At 41.7% G+C, this 16,790-nt stretch overlaps 1 protein-coding gene across 1 annotated transcript in view; it reads left to right on the top strand.

Moving 5' to 3' along the window:
* HS6ST3 (heparan sulfate 6-O-sulfotransferase 3) overlaps positions 1-15,987 on the top strand; it is an 854,579-nt gene extending 838,592 nt beyond the window's left edge. The window contains exon 2 of the mRNA XM_003409643.3: positions 15,279-15,987. Within this exon, the coding sequence (XP_003409691.2) occupies positions 15,279-15,987 (709 nt within the window). The remainder of the gene's footprint in view (positions 1-15,278) is intronic.
* The last annotated feature ends 803 nt before the right edge of the window (positions 15,988-16,790 follow it).

The raw sequence follows: 16,790 nt of genomic DNA, 5'->3' as shown, positions 1-16,790 counted from the left end.
ATATTTCACAAGGGTGAATTGAAAACATATTTATCAACCCTCCCCTGTGACCTAGCATTATGTAAGTTCTTTCAGATGTGTTCTATTTGATAAGCAAGTCACAACCTTATAAAATATTTTTTTAATCACCACAACCAAAATGATCCCAGTGACTTATACTCCTCATTCTACCATTTTGATTAGGATACTAGTAGAGGTAGCATCTTTTCTATGGCAGTGTTGAAAGGGAATGATTAGATAGGAGGGAAGGAGCAAATATCTAGTAGGAAATAGTGGTATAGAGAAAGCTGACACTAAGAAGGGGGAGAGGCCAATGACAGATGGGTGTATAAATGGCTTGAATCTGTCCTTGATTTCTTCTTATCAGCAACCATGGTTCTGGGTTTTTCCCTGCAGGTCTTTAACCATGGCTGCTGAATGTTTCTCCTGGTCTCCACCTACTTTCTTCTTGTTGTTGTTGTTAGCAGCCATCAGTTCACTCTGACTCATGGTAACCTGTGTACAGTAGGATGAAACATTGCCCAGTCCTGTGCCATCTCCACAATCATTGCTGTGCTCAAGTTCATCATTGCACCTATTGTGCCAATCCATCTCACCGAGGGTCCCCCTCACCCTCTTGGCCCTCTTCTTCACCAAACATGATGCCTTACTCTAGCAACTGATCCTTCCTAATGACCTGTCCAAAGCAAGTGAGTTTAAGTTCTCTTTCATTAGCTAATTTTTGAAAGTGGATCACTAGGCCTTTCTTCCCAAGTATAGAAGCTTCTCTGAAACCTGTCCATCATGGGTGACCCTGCTGGTATTTGAAATTCCAATGGCATAGCTTCCAGCATCATATCAACATGCAAGCCACTACAGTACAACAAACTTGACAGATGGCTATCTACTTTAGTCCATCTTTAACACTATTGCTAAATAAATTATCGTAAATCAACAATTTCCCCATTTTAGCTGTTCGAAGTTGCATGCAGAGTCCATGGCAATTTGGTCCCAACATCTGGTTCTAACTTATGCCTCTTTCTAGTCATTCATTAAACAAATATTTAGTAAGATGCACACTGTGAAATTTCCGGTCTACTCAGGTTAGTCTTCTCTCTGTTTCTTAAATATTTCCAATTTATTCCTTACCTTCATAATTTTTTAATGCCTTTTTTCTACCACCTCAGCGCCCCCCCCCCCCAATACTTGAGGGCATTTTATTTTTTTTATGTCCTCCACATTTCCTGGAGCAGTTCCTTACACATAGCAAACCATCAATAAACCTGTGTTAATTAAATGATTTGCTAGTTATTAAGGGAGCAATTATACAATAAATTGCTCAGTGAAGCATGGGTTCTTGAAGCAGTAGGGGAGAAAACCAATAATTTAACATTCAAAAAAAATAATAAAAATAAACCTCATCGCTACTAATTACCTTTTGTATGAAGTAGTCTGCTTTGTACCCTTAAGTCTACATTGACTCTCTTTGCACATGAACCATCACAATTAAATCACACATGCATTTGAAGATTATGTATATGTTTTTGCTATTTACACAGATTTTATATATGCAAAAAAAGTATCAGATTAATTTAAGGGAGATAAAGAAGGCACATATATCAAAGGCAATATCAACCTTAGTTATTAAAATATATCTAATGCAATGATCAGATATATTTTTTTATAAATTTTATTGTGCTTTAAGTGAAAGTTTACAAATCAAGTCAGTCTGTCACATATAAACTTATATACACCTTACTACATACTCCCACCTACTCTCCCCCTAATGAGTCAGCCCACTCCCTCCTTCCAGTCTCTCCTTTCGTGACCATTTTGCCAGTTTCTAACCCTCTCTACCCTCCCATCTCCCCTCCAGACAGGAGATGCCAACACAGTCTCAAGTGTCCACCTGATACAAGTAGCTCACTCTTCATCAGCATCTCTCTCCAACCTATTGTCCAGTCCCTTCCATGTCTGATGAGTTGTCTTCGGGAATGGTTCCTGTCCTGGGCCAACAGAAGGTTTGGGGACCATGACCGACGGGATTCTTCTAGTCTCAGTCAGACCATTAAGTCTGGTCTTTTTATGAGAATTTGGGGTCTGCCTCCCACTGTTCTTCTGCTCCTTCAGGGGTTCTCTGTTGTGCTCCCTGTCAGGGCAGTCATCGGATGTGGCCGGGCACCATCTAGTTCTTCTGGTCTCAGGATGATGTAAGTCTCTAGTTCACGTGGCCCTTTCTGTCTCTTGGGCTCATAGTTATCATGTGACCTTGGTGTCCTTCATTCTCCTTTGCTCCAGGTGGGTTGAGACCAATTGATGCATCTTAGATGGCCACTTATTAGCATTTAAGACCCCAGACGCCACACTTCAAAGTGGGATGCAGAATGTTTTCCTAATAGAATTTATTTTGCCAATTGACTTAGAAGTCCCCTTAAGCCATAGTCCCCAAACCCCTGCCCTTGCTCCGCTGCCCTTCGAAGCATTCAGTTTATCCTGGAAACTTCTTTGCTTTTGGTCCAGTCCAGTTGAGCTGACCCTCCCTGTATGGAGTATTGTCTTTCCCTTCACCTAAAGTAGTTCTTATCTACTAATCAGTAAATAACCCTTTCCCACCCTCCCTCCCTCCTCCCTCTCATAACCACAAAAGAATGTGTTCTTCTCAGTTTGTACTATTTCTCAAGATCTTATAATAGTGGTCTTATACAATATTTGTCCTTTTGCATGATTGGATATATTTTAATAGCTAATATATACCACCAATTACTCATATACAAATTCAAGTTAAAGCTGAAGAAAACTAGAGCAAGTCCATGAGAGCCAAAATACGACCTTGGGTGTATCCTGCCCGAATTTAGAGACTATCTCAGAAATAGATTTGACACGTTGAACCCTAATGACCGAATACCAGATGAGTTAGGGAATGACATCAAGGACATCATATAGGAAGAAGGCCAAAGGTTATTAAAAAGACAAAAGAAAACACCAAAATGTATGTAAGAAGAAACTCTGAAACTTGCTCTTCAACATCAAGTAGCTAAAACAAAAGGAAGAAATGATGAAGTAAAAGAGCAGAACAAAAGATGTCACAGGGCAGCTCCACAAGATGAAGTAAAGTATTATAGTGAAATGTGCAAAGACCTGGAGTTAGAAAACCAAAAGGGAAGAACACACTTGGCATTTCTCAAGCTGAAAGAACTGAAGAAATAATTTCACCCTGGAGTTGCAATATTGAAGGATTCTATGGGCAAAAAATTAAATGACACAGGAAGCACCAAAAGAAAATGGTAGGGATGCACAGAGTCACTATACCAAAAAGAATTGGTCGATGTTCAACCATTTCAGGAGGTAGCATGTGACCAAGAACCAGTGGTACTGAAGGAAGAAGTCCAAGCTGCACTGAAGGCATTGGCACAAAACAAGGTTCCAGAAATCAGTGGAATACCAACTGAAATGTTTCAACGAACAGATGCAGCACTGGAGGTGCCCACTTGTCTATGCCAAGAAATATGGAGGGCAGCTGCCTGGCCAAGCAACTGGAAGAGATCTGTATTTGTAGCCATTCCAGAGAAAGACGATCCAAATGAATGCAGAAATTATTGAACAACGTCATTAACATCGCACACAAGTAAAATTATGCTGAAAATCTTTCAAAACCATTGCAGCAGTATATCAACAGAGAAATTCAAGCCAGATTCAGAAAAGGGTGTGGAATGAGGGAAATCATTGCTGACAGCAGATGGATCATGGCTGAAAGCAGAGAATACCTGTGACATCTTTTGTTCAGCTCTTTTACTTCATCATTTCTTCCTTTTGTTTTAGCTACTTGATGTTGAAGAGCAAGTTTTGGACATGTTGTCCAGACTAGTACCTGGAAAATGACATCATGCTTGGTAAGGTAGAGAGTCAGAGAAAAAGAGGAAGACATCTTAATGAAATGGACTGACACAGTGGCTGCAACGATGGGCTCAAGCATAACAACGATTATGAGGATGGTGCAGGAATGGGCGATGTTTCATTTTGCTGCACGTAGGGTTGCTATGAGTCGAAACTGACTCGACGGCACCTAACAACAACAATATAAGCATTTTATTTTACGTAACTTGCCTGTTGCCATCGAACCGATTCCAACTCTAGCGACCCCATAGGTCAGAGTAGAACTGCCCCGTAGTGTGTCCAAGGAGTGGCTGGTGGATTCAAACTGCCAACCTTTTGGTTAGCAGCTGAGCGCTTAACCATTGTGCCACCAGGGTTCTTTGTTTGACATAGGAATCATTTATTGAACATCTTGTGTGAGCAGGAATGTGTTAGGTGCTGCCTCCATACCTTCAGTATCAATTCAGCCTATAATAAAATACTTAAATTGTTTGGTACTACTAAAATCTGCAACTTTCTTTTGTAGGCCTTACTTGTTCAACAACAGAGGAGAGGAAGAAGTATCATTTGTGAAAGGGTGAAACAAAGAGTGTTAGATGCTGTGGGATGTGAGGCCTAAGGCAAAATTACCAAAATGGAACTTAAAGGGTGGGTGGGACCAGGACCATCGCATGCTAATTAATAGCTTAGTAAGTGATACAGCAAACCCAAAGGGCCAGAAATGTCAGGGAAGTTGAATGTGAACCTTGACCTGGGCTAGGAAAGATGGGCACAGTTCAGATGAGCAAAGAAGCGGGGACGGCCTTCAAAGTGAAGGAAGGCAGCAATGCCCTTGTTTTGTACTTAGGATTTTTTAACTTGATGCCCTTGGAGCGGAGCAAGACACCGAAGGGGTTTTAAACCAGCCTGAAACTGTGCACTCTTTCTTTGAATGTTACTAAGCTATGAGGGCCCACGTAATAATCATCAGTTACAATGGTTACTGACCTAACCAAGGCACATGGTTCCCTTAATCTTTCTGAGTACACAGGTATTTGCCATTATGACCCTGGGGCCACAAGAACTACATTCTTAAAGAGCTGCAATTGCCTTACGGACAATCTTAAATGAATTCACACAGGATCTCAGTGAAGAAGGTGGTAAATGGAAGGCCTGCTGACAGGATGCTGTCACCAAGACAAACAAGGTCATCTGTCTCAGGGATTATTCCGGTCCAGAGAGATGGGCAGAACATTTCCTTAACTTGCTAGTTAGCATTTCTCTCTCTTTACTAAGATGATTAATTACCTGAAAGCCCCTTGAGGACGATGTCTTAGCAGTCTTGGAGTTCTCAAATGCATAGTTCTGGTGTTTGGCAAATAGAGGGGTCTCAGCTGATGTTTGGAGAATTAAGAAATTGATGAATGAATAGATGAGAGGGGAGGAGAAGTTTGGTTATTTTTCCAAATCTAGGGAGGGTATAGGCTAATTGTAAGTGTATATGCATGAACAAGTGATATTCTGCTTAGGTTTTGAAGACTGAGTCAAAAGGTTTGACTTTCTGGAACGGAAGGAGTCAGTGAAGACCCTCTGTTCTGTGGCCACAACAGCTCATGGGTATTGCTTGTCCTTCTTCTCTACTCTTTGTTTCACCCTTTTAAAAATGATTTTTTTTTCCAATTCTTTCACTGTGCTGTTGAACAAGTTAGGCCTATGAGAGAAAGTTATACTTTCAAACCCTTTTAGTACTTCCATCACAGGCAGAATTTTTATCAAACTATGGAGTCAGAAGAAAATGAGTTTCTATTGTTTGAGAGTGGGAGGAGAATCCTGAAACCGGAGCAGATCTTATAAACACTGAAGGGAGTGTGTGGCCTGGAGAGGAACATCATTTAATCACTGACTTTTTACAGTTTTCTTTCTGAAAGCAGAGAAGCAAATAGAGATGAGGGGGAAAAAAAAGAATTAATCAAATTGTAAGTTGTTTTTTCCTTCCATAGCTGGGGCCTATTGGTTTAATTTTACTATTTTCTCTCTATTTTGACTTCTTTGTAGGATTGAAGCAAACCAATGAAACGCCCATGAGAATATAAATGACTACAACAGTTCTCAAATGCTGTTAGCCACTCAACACGAGAACCATGAGATGGAATAGCTTTGTACTCATTGAATATAAACATCCCACTAGCACACTTCTCTCTCTTGACTTCAGAGTTTGTTTTAGCTACAGGTGGGCCCCTTACCTATTTGGCTGATAGAACTCACAGCCATTTTTTTTAATGCATAGAAGTATCACCCTACAGTTTGGCTTGCCATTTTTTAGAGCAATGATAAAGTGGAATTTGAAACCAAGAGCATCCTAAGCCTAAATCAGCTTCAGTCATCTTTGAGATTCTATAGGTTTTCGATGGAATGAAGGTGCCAGAAAGTCTATGGCCAATTTTACCATGTAAGGCAAAAGCATATTCCCATAAAGGCTGCACTTAATCCTTTATATCACTGACCTTTGTAATTGTCAGCCCTAAAGGCCGTTAGCTGTTATGATTGTTTTTAAAATTTGAATCTTAAGTAAATTTAAAACACATAAATGAGGCTTTATATTTTGTTTAAATTCTTTTATGTTTTCTATTTTGTTCAGTTAATAGGTAAATGAATAATTTCTTTTATAAGTGTCAGCACAAAGTTGATTCCTGTAAGGCAGAGATTAAAGATGTCCCAAAGTCCAGCTTTTCCAAACTGCTATACCACTCCATCATCTCTAACATTAACTACTCCGTCTCCTCTCAGTATTCTCTCTCCTGCCCTTAGGTTCCATAATTAGCTGCAACGTCTCACAGAATTCAATAACCATACCTAGGAAATAGCTCACGCAGTTCTGGAGGCTGGCAAGTCCGAAATCTATGGGGCAGGCATAGGCTTCTCCCAACCCATGTGGCTGCAGACACTGATAAACCCAAGCTGGCAGGTCAGACCACAGGCTGCTGTCTTACAAGGCTGCGGAAGCTGGTGAATCAGGCCAGATGATAGGCTGACGGCCCACGGTGCTACCTTGTCCCAGGGACTGGATGTTAGATGATCATGAGCCAATCCAGATGCAGAGAGAGAGACAGCCTTGCCAGGGCATCCACACATATACCTTGGATACAGGTCACCCCCAGGGAAGGGCATAACTGAGTAAGGGTGGGACTTGAGTTATGCCCTCCAGCAAGGCTGTGATCCATGACACACCCCACACCAATCCTGCCTCATCAACACGTGGAGGTCAGGATCCACAAAACACAACATGGAGGACAACCACACAACACTGGGAATCATGGCCTAGCCAAGGTGACTCACAACCCCAACCCTCACAGGTTCCGTATGCCTTATTTGCATACTCCCACCCAATCATTGTGTATAAATCACAAAGACCATGGCTAGAAGGGCCACTTTAAATAATTCATTATGCCACACTTGGAAATTAGGAATTGTTCTTTTCTTTTTTTTTGAACTAGTGTAAAAATTACTCTGATTTAAACTCTTCTGGCCTACTCTGTCTGGAATCCTTCAGACTCACCAAATTCCATCATCATTATCGTTATACATATATACAGGGATACCTCAGCGATACTGAGGGTTCGCTTCCAGCACACTGCGATAAAGAGAATATCGCAACAAAGTGAGTCACGTGAATTTTTTGGTTTCCTAGTCCATATAAAAGTTATGTTTACACTACACTGTAGTCTATTAAGTGTGCAAAAACCAATGTACATACCTTAATTAAAAAAATACTATATTGCTAACCATCATCTGAGCCTTCAGCAAGTCATAATCTTTTGCTGGTGGAGGGTATTGCCTCAGTGTTGACAGCTGCTGACTGATCAGGGTGGTGGTTGCTGAAGGCTGAGGTGGCTGTGGCAATTTCTTAAAATAAGACAACAATGAAGTTTGCTGCATCGATTGACTCTTCCTTTCATGAAAGATTTCTCTGTAGGATGTGAGGCTGTTTCATAGCATTTTACCCATATAGTAGAATTTCTTGCAAAATTGGAGACAATCCTCTCAAACCTTGCCACTGCTTTATCAACTAAGTTTATGTAATATTCTAAATCCTTTGTTGCCACTTCAACAATGTTCACAGCATCCTCGCCAGAAGTAGACTCCATCTCAAGAAACTACTTCCTTTTCTCATCCATAAGAAGCAACTCCTCATCTGTTAAAGTTTTATCATGAGACTGTAGTAATTCAGTAACATCTTCAGGCTCTGCTTCTAACTCTAGTTCTCTTTCTACTCCCACCGCATTTGCAGTTACTTCCTTCACTGAAGTCTTAAACCCCTCAAAGTCATCCATGAAGGCTGGAATCAACCTTTTCCAAATTCCTGTTAATGATGATATTTTGACCTCCTCCCATGAATCATGAATGTTCTTAATGGCATCTAGAATGCTGAATCCTTTCCAGAAGGTTTTCAATTTACTTTGTCCAGGTCTATCAGAAGAATCATGATATATGGCATCAGAGGGATCACTGTTTATAGCTTTATGAAATGTATTTCTTAAATAATAAGACTTGAAAGTCAAAATTACCCCTTGATTCATGGGCTGCATAATGGATGTTGTGTTAGCCAACATGAAAACAACATTGATCTCCTTGTACATCTCCATCAGAGCTCTTGAGTTACCAGGTGCATTGTCAATGAGCAGTAATATTTTGACAAGAATCTTTTTTTCTGAGCAGTAGGCCTCAACAGCAGGCTTAAAATATTCAGTAAACTATGTTGTAAAAATGTGCTGTCATCCTGGCTTTGTTGTTCAATTTATAGAGCACAGGCTGAGTAGATTTAGCATAATTCTTGTGGACCCAAGAATTTTCAGAATGATAAATGAGCATTGGCTTCAACTTAAAGTCACCAGCTGCATTGGCCCCTAACAAGAGAGTCAGCCTGTCCTTTGAAGCTTTGAAGCCAGGCATTGTCTTCTCTTCTCTAGCCATGAAAGTCCTAGATGGCATCTCCTTCCAATATAACGCTGTTTCATCTACACTGAAAACTGTTGTTTAGTGTGGCCGCCTTCATCAATTATCTCAGCTAGATCTCCTGGAGAACTTGCTGCAGCTTCTAGATCAGCAATTGCTGCTTCATCTTGCATTTTTATATCATGGAGACAACTTCTTTCCTTAAACCTCATGAACCAACCTCCACTAGCTTCGAACTTTTCTTCTGCAGCTTTCTTACCTCTCTCAGACTTACTAGAATTGAAGAGAGTTAGGGTCTGGCTCTGGATTAGGCTTTGGTTTAAGAGAATGTTGTGGCAGGTTCGATCTTCTATACAGACCACTCAAACTTTCTCCACATCAGCAGTAAGGTTGTTTCGATTTCTTGTCATTTAATGTCCTTCAAGAAATTTTCCTTTGCATTCATAACTTGGCTAACCATTTGGCTAAAAGAAGCCTATCTTGGCTTTTAACATGCCTTTCTCATTAAGCTAAATCATTTCTAGCTTTTGATTTAAAGTGAGAGACGTATGAATCTTCTTTTCACTTGAACATTTAGAGGCCATTGTAGGGTTATTAATTGGTCTAATTTCAATATTGTGGTGTCTTGGGGAATAGGGAGACCCTAGGAGAGGCAGAGAGATGATGGAATGGTCGGTCAGTGGAGCAGTCAGAACACACACAGCATTTATCAATTAAGTTTGTCATCTTATATGGTTGCAGTTTCTTGCACCCCAAAACAGTTGCAATAGTAACATCAAAGATCATGAACCACATCTCAGGGACATCTAGCTCAATTGGCCTAGCATAGTTTATAAAAGAAATGTTCTACATCCTACTTTGGTGGGTAGCATCTGGGGTCTTAAAAGCTTGTGAGTGGCCATTTAAGATACTCCACTGGTGCCACCCTATCTGGAGCAAGGGAATAAAGAAAACCAAGGACACAAGGGAAGGATTAGTCCAAAGGACTAATGGGTCACAGCTACCACAGCCTCTACCAAACTGAGTACAGCAACAACTAGATGGTGCCCAGTTACCACGACCAACTGCTCTGATAGGGATCACAATACAGGATGCCAGACAGAGCTGGAGAAAAATGTAGAACAAAATTCTAACTCACAAAGAAAGAATAGACTTACTGGCCTGACAGAAGCTGGAGAAACCCCAAGAGTATGGCCCTCAGGCACACTTTTAACTCAGTACTGAAGTCACTCCTGAGGTTTATCCTTCAGCCAAATATCAGACAAGCCCATAAAACAAAATGAGACTAAATGGGCACACCAGCCCAGGGGCAAGGATGAGAAGGCAGGAGGAGACAGGAAAGCTGGTAGTGGGGAACCCAAGGCCGAAAAGGGGAGAGTGCTGACATGTTGTGCGGTTGGCAACCAATGTCACAAAACAACATGTGTATTAATTGTTTAATGAGAAACTAATTTGCTCTGTTAAAAAAAAAAAAAAAAGATCACTAGTCACAGATCACCATAACAGAGGATAGTGAAAAAGTTTGAAATATTTCAAGAGTTACTAAAATATGACACTCAGAGACATGAAGTGAGCACATGCTGTTGGAAAAATGACACCAACAGACTTGCTACATCCAGAGTTGCCACAAACCTTCAATTTGTGAAAAACACAGTATCTGCAAAGCGCAATAAAATGAAGCGCAGTAAAATGAGGTATGTCTGTATTTATGCAATTTTTTTGTGAAATAAAAATCAGTCTCTGCTGGCAGAATTGAAATGTGAACAAGTCCCAATTTAGAACCAAAGCAGGATTAATAATGACATGTCATACAGTATTCAACTACAGTAATATCCTCTCTGAGCCAAATTTTATTGTCAACATTTCCTCCCGGAGCCCAGAAGCTGTGTCAGTGCTTTTCTGCTTTCCCTACTGACCTTTTGGGGAATTTTCTTCCACTGATGGAACTGTCATTCTGTCACAGTGAAAGACAACAGTGTAACGTGAAATGGCGAGTGCCAAAAGCTACAGCTCAGGCTGGCCTCTCCTCAGCTTCTGTAAATTCTGTAACTTCTGTAAATTCCTCCTCCTGATTTAAAGGGAAGTGAGTGTTACTTAAGAATTTGAATTTTCCTTAGTGCATTTTAAAAACGTCTGGCTGACCTAATGAAGACAGATATTTAAAATAACAGAGTATAGAAAACGTATAGATTTAAATATTATAGCTCAGTAATCCCTTTTGAAAAGCAGCATAAAAAACATGGTACCCTTCAATCCCTATTCTTCTCATTGCTGTTACCCTTGCTGATGAGTCGATTCCAACTCACAGTGACCCTACAGGACAAAGTAGAACCGCCTTATAGAGTTTCCAAGGCTGCAATCTTTACGGAAGCAGACTGCCACATCTTTCTCCCGTGGGGCAGCTGGTAGGTACGAACTGCTGACCTTATGGTTAGCAGCCAAACACTTAACCACTGCGCCACCAGGGCTCACTCCCACTTCTTTTACTTAGGCATGCATTTTTTTTAAATCCAGTTTAGCTTGGTAGTACTACTACTACTAGGTTGACTTTTCTGCATGAAACAATAGGTTTCTCTTTTCATAATATAAAAAACTAAACCAAACCCGTGGCCATCAAGTCAATTGCAAATCATAGCAACCCTACAGGATAGAGTAGAACTGCCCCATAGGGTTTCCAAGGCTGTAAATCCTTATGGAAGCTGACTGTCACATCTTTTTTCCTTGGAACAGCTAGCTGACCTTTTGGTTAGTAGTCAAGCACTTAACCACTGCACCACCAGGGCTCCTTCATGATATAAAACCAAAAAAACCCACTGCAGTTGAGTCGATTCTGACTCATAGCGACCCTATAGGACAGAGTAGAACTGCCCCGTAGAGTTTCCAAGGAGTGCTTGGTGGATTTGAACTGCCGATCTTTTGGTTAGCAGCCTTAGCACTTAACCACTAAGCCACCAGGGTTTCCCTTTATGATATAAAAAAAAAAATATGATGTAAAAGAAAATATGATACAGTGACTACAAATAGATTTTTAAAGTCAGACCTGGATTAAATCCAAGTTATGTAATTTACTACTAGCATGATCTTGGGCAGCTTATCTCATCTCTCAAATGCCTCAGTTTATTTAACTCTAAGTAAAAAGAAAAAAGAATGTTCACTTACCTCATTAAGATTATTGAAAATGGACTGCGCCGTAGCACCGTGTCTGGCATAGAGCAAGGTCCAACATCATCTGTCTTGGGTTCTAGTGTACAGGGAAGGCATTTGGCATCCAAATCTTTCAATGAGTTTGTATCTGAATAAAACTTTCATTGTTGTAGTTTAAAACTAGAAAACTTTTGTCACAAAAGTTTGAAAAAAAGCATTTTTCTTAAATGGTGTAGGCAGCAATTTTGTGTGAATGAAATATCTCCATTAAATCTAATATAAGCTTTTATCAATTTATTCTTCCCTCATATAGATATTGTTGTTTGTTATTGTTGTATGCCACTGTGTCAATTCCGGCTCATAGTGACCGTATAGGGCAGAGTAGAACTGCCAGACACAGTTTTCTAGGCTGTAATCTTTATGGGAACAAATCGCCAGGTCTTTTCTCCTGTGGAGCTCCTGCTAGGTTTGAACCTCAGACCTTTCGGTTATCAGCTGAACACTTAACAATTGTGCTACCATGGCTCCTTCATGTGTATATTAAACACCTCTATAGGTGAGTTCTTTTCCTTGGGAATTAGGAGTGTGTTCTTTTCCTCTGATTTAACTTCTCTGTTAAACTTCTGATCACCTCCACTGGCACTTGGCTGGCACACACACAAAAGGTGGCACCGTTTTCTCTTTATCATTCTTTGAAAAGCAAATGATACAATTTCCTCACCAAAGCTGATTTTTAGAGTGAGGTAACAAATCTGCTTTCTTCAGCATAGAACCTGTCCTCATGTGATAGCCTCGATCTTTAACAAGTGAAGAGAAATGGGTGTGACTGCGAACAGACGCAGAAGGACTTCCCAGCTCCTCTAAGCTTTATCAGTTTTTCGTGCAGGTTTAATACTCTCTTTGATTTAAATATAGAGTCAGATACAGCCCCATCTATTTGTAAGTGGAAATATACGTCCTAAAGTCAGATAGGAATGATTCGGGCAAGTAATGCCTACAATTGTTCTCCTTGCTAATGATATTTGACAAAATATGATCTGATGCAATGATAACCAAAATTGGTTCCTCAACAGCCTATCTATCTCTATCATCTATCTATCTATCTATCTATCTATCTATCTATCTATCTATCTATCTATCTATCTATCTATCTATCTATCTATCTATCTATCTATCTATCTATCTATCTATCTATCTATCTATCTATCTAATCTGTCTCTTGTTAGTTGTTGTGGAGTTGCTACGATTCACGGTAGTACCACATACAATAGAATGAAATGTTGCTCAGTCCTGCACCATCTTTATGATTGTTGATATGCTCAAGTTCATTGTTGCAGCCACTGTTTATTTTGAGCACATTTCGATCTAGGGGGCTCATCCTCCAACACTGTAACGGACAGTGTTCTGTTATGATCCATAGGGTATTCACTGGCTAATTTTCAGAAGTAGATTGCCAGGTTTTTCTTTCTAATCTGTCTTAACTTTGACATTCCAAAGAAACCTGTCCATCATAGGTGACCCTGCTAGTATTTGAAATACCAGTGGTACAGCTTTTGTCATCATAGCAACAGGCGAGCTACCACGGTATGACAAACTGATAGATAGGTGGTGGTCTCATCCAGCTATCATATATCTATATGCATCTGCTGTGCATATACCTGTATGTGTGGGCATTATTTATTTTAGTATCAAAATTCTCTGAAGTGGAGGCAGAGGTGAATCAAACAAAAACGTCCTGATTTTATCTAGCCCTCGGGATGCCAGATTGAAGACAGGCATGTTGTATTTTCCACTCAACCAATGTGAAGTCATTGGCAGTGGCATCCAACCCAAACCAGCACCAGTCCTGGTTCCAGAGTTCTTAACAGCACCACCTCCTGTCTACAGGTGTCAGGGCAGACTTGGTACTCTTTTTTTAGAACTTTTCAAGGCCATTTTTGTCTTCCCAGGGGCAATCTGAGTTAATACTAATAACCCTGTGTTTCTGGACCTGGCCCCCAGTCAATGAGGCAAGGACTGAACTGGGGTTGAACTGGAATTGAACTGGCTAACGTGGAAGGACAAAATCCCAAGTGGGGTCTTAATATTAGAAGAGAGCTGGAAGGCCTCGTGTCCAACCTGCTCCTCAGGGGGGTCCTTTCTATGGCTTCTGTGACCAAAGGACTTCTAAGCTCTGCCTGAACTCTTCTGGTGCCAGAGGCTTACAGTTTGAGGCTGGGGTTAGCAGTCTCTTCCACTGGTAGGCTATTCAAATTATGGAAAGAGTTTTTCTTATTTTGAACAATGCCTATTGTTGTGTCTTCTATTTGTCACCTTTTCCAATTCTCTTCCTGCCCCTTTGCACTTCTCTTGCCCTTTTACCTGATTATTCTGAAGATGACCATTTATAAAATATGCTTCTTCTCAATGTTCCATTAGACATCATTAAATGAGATAAAACCTGTGATGATAATGAGCATAGCACCTGGCAATTATACGCAGTCAATAATTACCAGTCATATTTTTGTTCTGTAAATACCAATATGGATCACAGGGAAGCACAGAGGCTTTGGAATCAAATAGGCCTAGGTTAGCTGTGATTCCAGCATTAGCTTGCTTGGGATCCTGAGCGATCACTTTTCTAAGCCTCTTCATCCTCAGCTTATTTTTTTAAAAAGTAATAATACGCCCATTTTACCAAGTGCGTTGAGCATCCACAATCCGTTAGCATCCATAAACCACCTAACGATTCCTAGCACACAACAGATGCTCAGTAACTATCGGTCTCTACACCCCAGCCAACCTACCCTAAGCTCGCCTACCTCGTCTATCTACCTCCGAATCTAGAACAGCAGTGTAAAGAGAAAAATATTAAGGTAATTGGGGTCCCACAAAGCCCTTATTAGCCCATGGCCTTGGATGGGATTGTTTTACCTCCTTGCATGTGTTTTTGTATCAAAAGCCTCCTGCCTACTACAAAGGTTTGTTGGAAAGATGAAATAAAATATTGGATGGGTAACAACTTTTATAAAAACTGTGTTGTGCTCTCTGAATGTAAGGAGTTGTCATTGCCAATAGCGACGTATCACTGAGTAATAGTGAGTAAATGAGTGATCTACTCGTCCCCACCCCATCCTGCCTCAGGCAGGAGCGGGGAGGAAAAGCCCAATAAGCTTCATGTCGAAGAGCCGTCCAAGTGTCCACGCAAACATAGCACATACATCTCATAGGCACTCATCCAGGCGAGCAATCGCAAGTGAACCTTTGGGCAGAAGAGCCCGCTGATTGAAGGCCTGTGTAAAATTGCAGAGGTTCAGAGCCCCGGTGTTATCCTTGTCAACTACTGACGCTCCTCCTCTCATTTCTTCCAGGAACTTCTATTACATCACGATGTTGCGGGATCCAGTGTCGCGTTACCTGAGCGAGTGGAAACACGTCCAGAGAGGGGCCACATGGAAAACCTCTCTCCACATGTGTGATGGGAGAAGCCCCACCCCCGACGAGCTGCCCACCTGCTACCCCGGGGACGACTGGTCTGGGGTCAGCTTGCGGGAGTTCATGGACTGCGGCTCCAACCTGGCTAACAACCGCCAGGTGCGCATGCTGGCCGACCTCAGCCTGGTGGGCTGCTACAACTTGACTTTCATGAATGAGAGTGAACGAAACACCATCCTGCTGCAGAGCGCGAAAAACAACCTGAAGAACATGGCCTTCTTCGGGCTCACCGAATTCCAGAGGAAGACACAGTTTCTGTTTGAGAGGACATTCAACCTCCAGTTCATCTCCCCGTTCACGCAGTTCAACATCACGCGCGCTTCCAACGTGGAGATCAACGAGGGCGCGCGGCGGCGCATTGAGCAGCTGAACTTCCTGGACGTGCAGCTTTATGAGTACGCCAAAGATCTGTTCCAGCAGCGCTACCACCACACCAAGCAGCTAGAGCACCAGAGGGACCGGCAGAAGAGGCGGGAGGAGCGGAGGCTGCAGCGGGAGCATAGGGCCCACCGGTGGCCAAAAGGGGACGGGGCCTCCGAGGGGGCTGTCACCGAGGACTACAACAGCCAGGTGGTGAGATGGTGACCCCCGGCCCTCTCACCTCCCGGAAGGGGAGGATAAACAGGCGCACTGACCTTGGTGGCATTACCTTGGAGACTGAGGAAGGCGTCTGGCCGTATGCGACTTGATTTGGACGTCTGCTTCCTCTTTGTCTTCATTTTGTCCAGCTGGAGATTATCCGTCTTGTTTTCCTTTTTTTTTCCTGACATTTTTCAATCAGTGCTCTCAAACAGGGTAGGGTCGCATCCAGTATAGACCAATTTAGAAGGCCCATCAAGGAGAGAAGCACCAAAAAGGAAACAGTCCATGCCATCTCCTTGGAAGTGGCACAGTTTGGAGTTGGGGTAACTGGAACCTACCAAGGCACAAGTGAAAAGCCCAGTGACATCTTGGATGCCCTGTTGAAACTGACTGCCCTGACTCTGTAATGGATCTAAGGGAGGAGAGAGAGAGAGGGAGAACTTTCAGCATTTAAATGAGGTTTTAAGCCAACTCTCACTTGGATGTTGGCGCTCAGATTTGGACTCTATTTGAGTGTCATTTAAATTATAAGTAGAGTGATGTGTTTTGTGGTTGCAGTTAACAAAACTACCCTAGTATTGACCATTGCTAGAGACCCATGTCCTACAAAACCCCTGCCATAGCCCTAAGCCATGCTTCCTCTCCCAGCTTTTACGGAATGAGGAGTGGATACAGGACAGGGCTGGTTGTGGTCCCCGAGAAATAACAGACATTGGTAGTGGCATTCAGGAGAAAACTTGCTTATTTACTAATACCTAACAAGATCACACATTTTTTCCTTTTCGGTGTGGGAATGGATTGCAAAA

This window comes from Loxodonta africana, chromosome 17 (assembly GCF_030014295.1).
Source record: "Loxodonta africana isolate mLoxAfr1 chromosome 17, mLoxAfr1.hap2, whole genome shotgun sequence".
Classification (NCBI taxonomy): Eukaryota; Metazoa; Chordata; class Mammalia; order Proboscidea; family Elephantidae; genus Loxodonta; species Loxodonta africana.
Note: the sequence above shows the minus strand (reverse complement) of the source record. Positions and strands in the feature narration are given on the sequence as shown.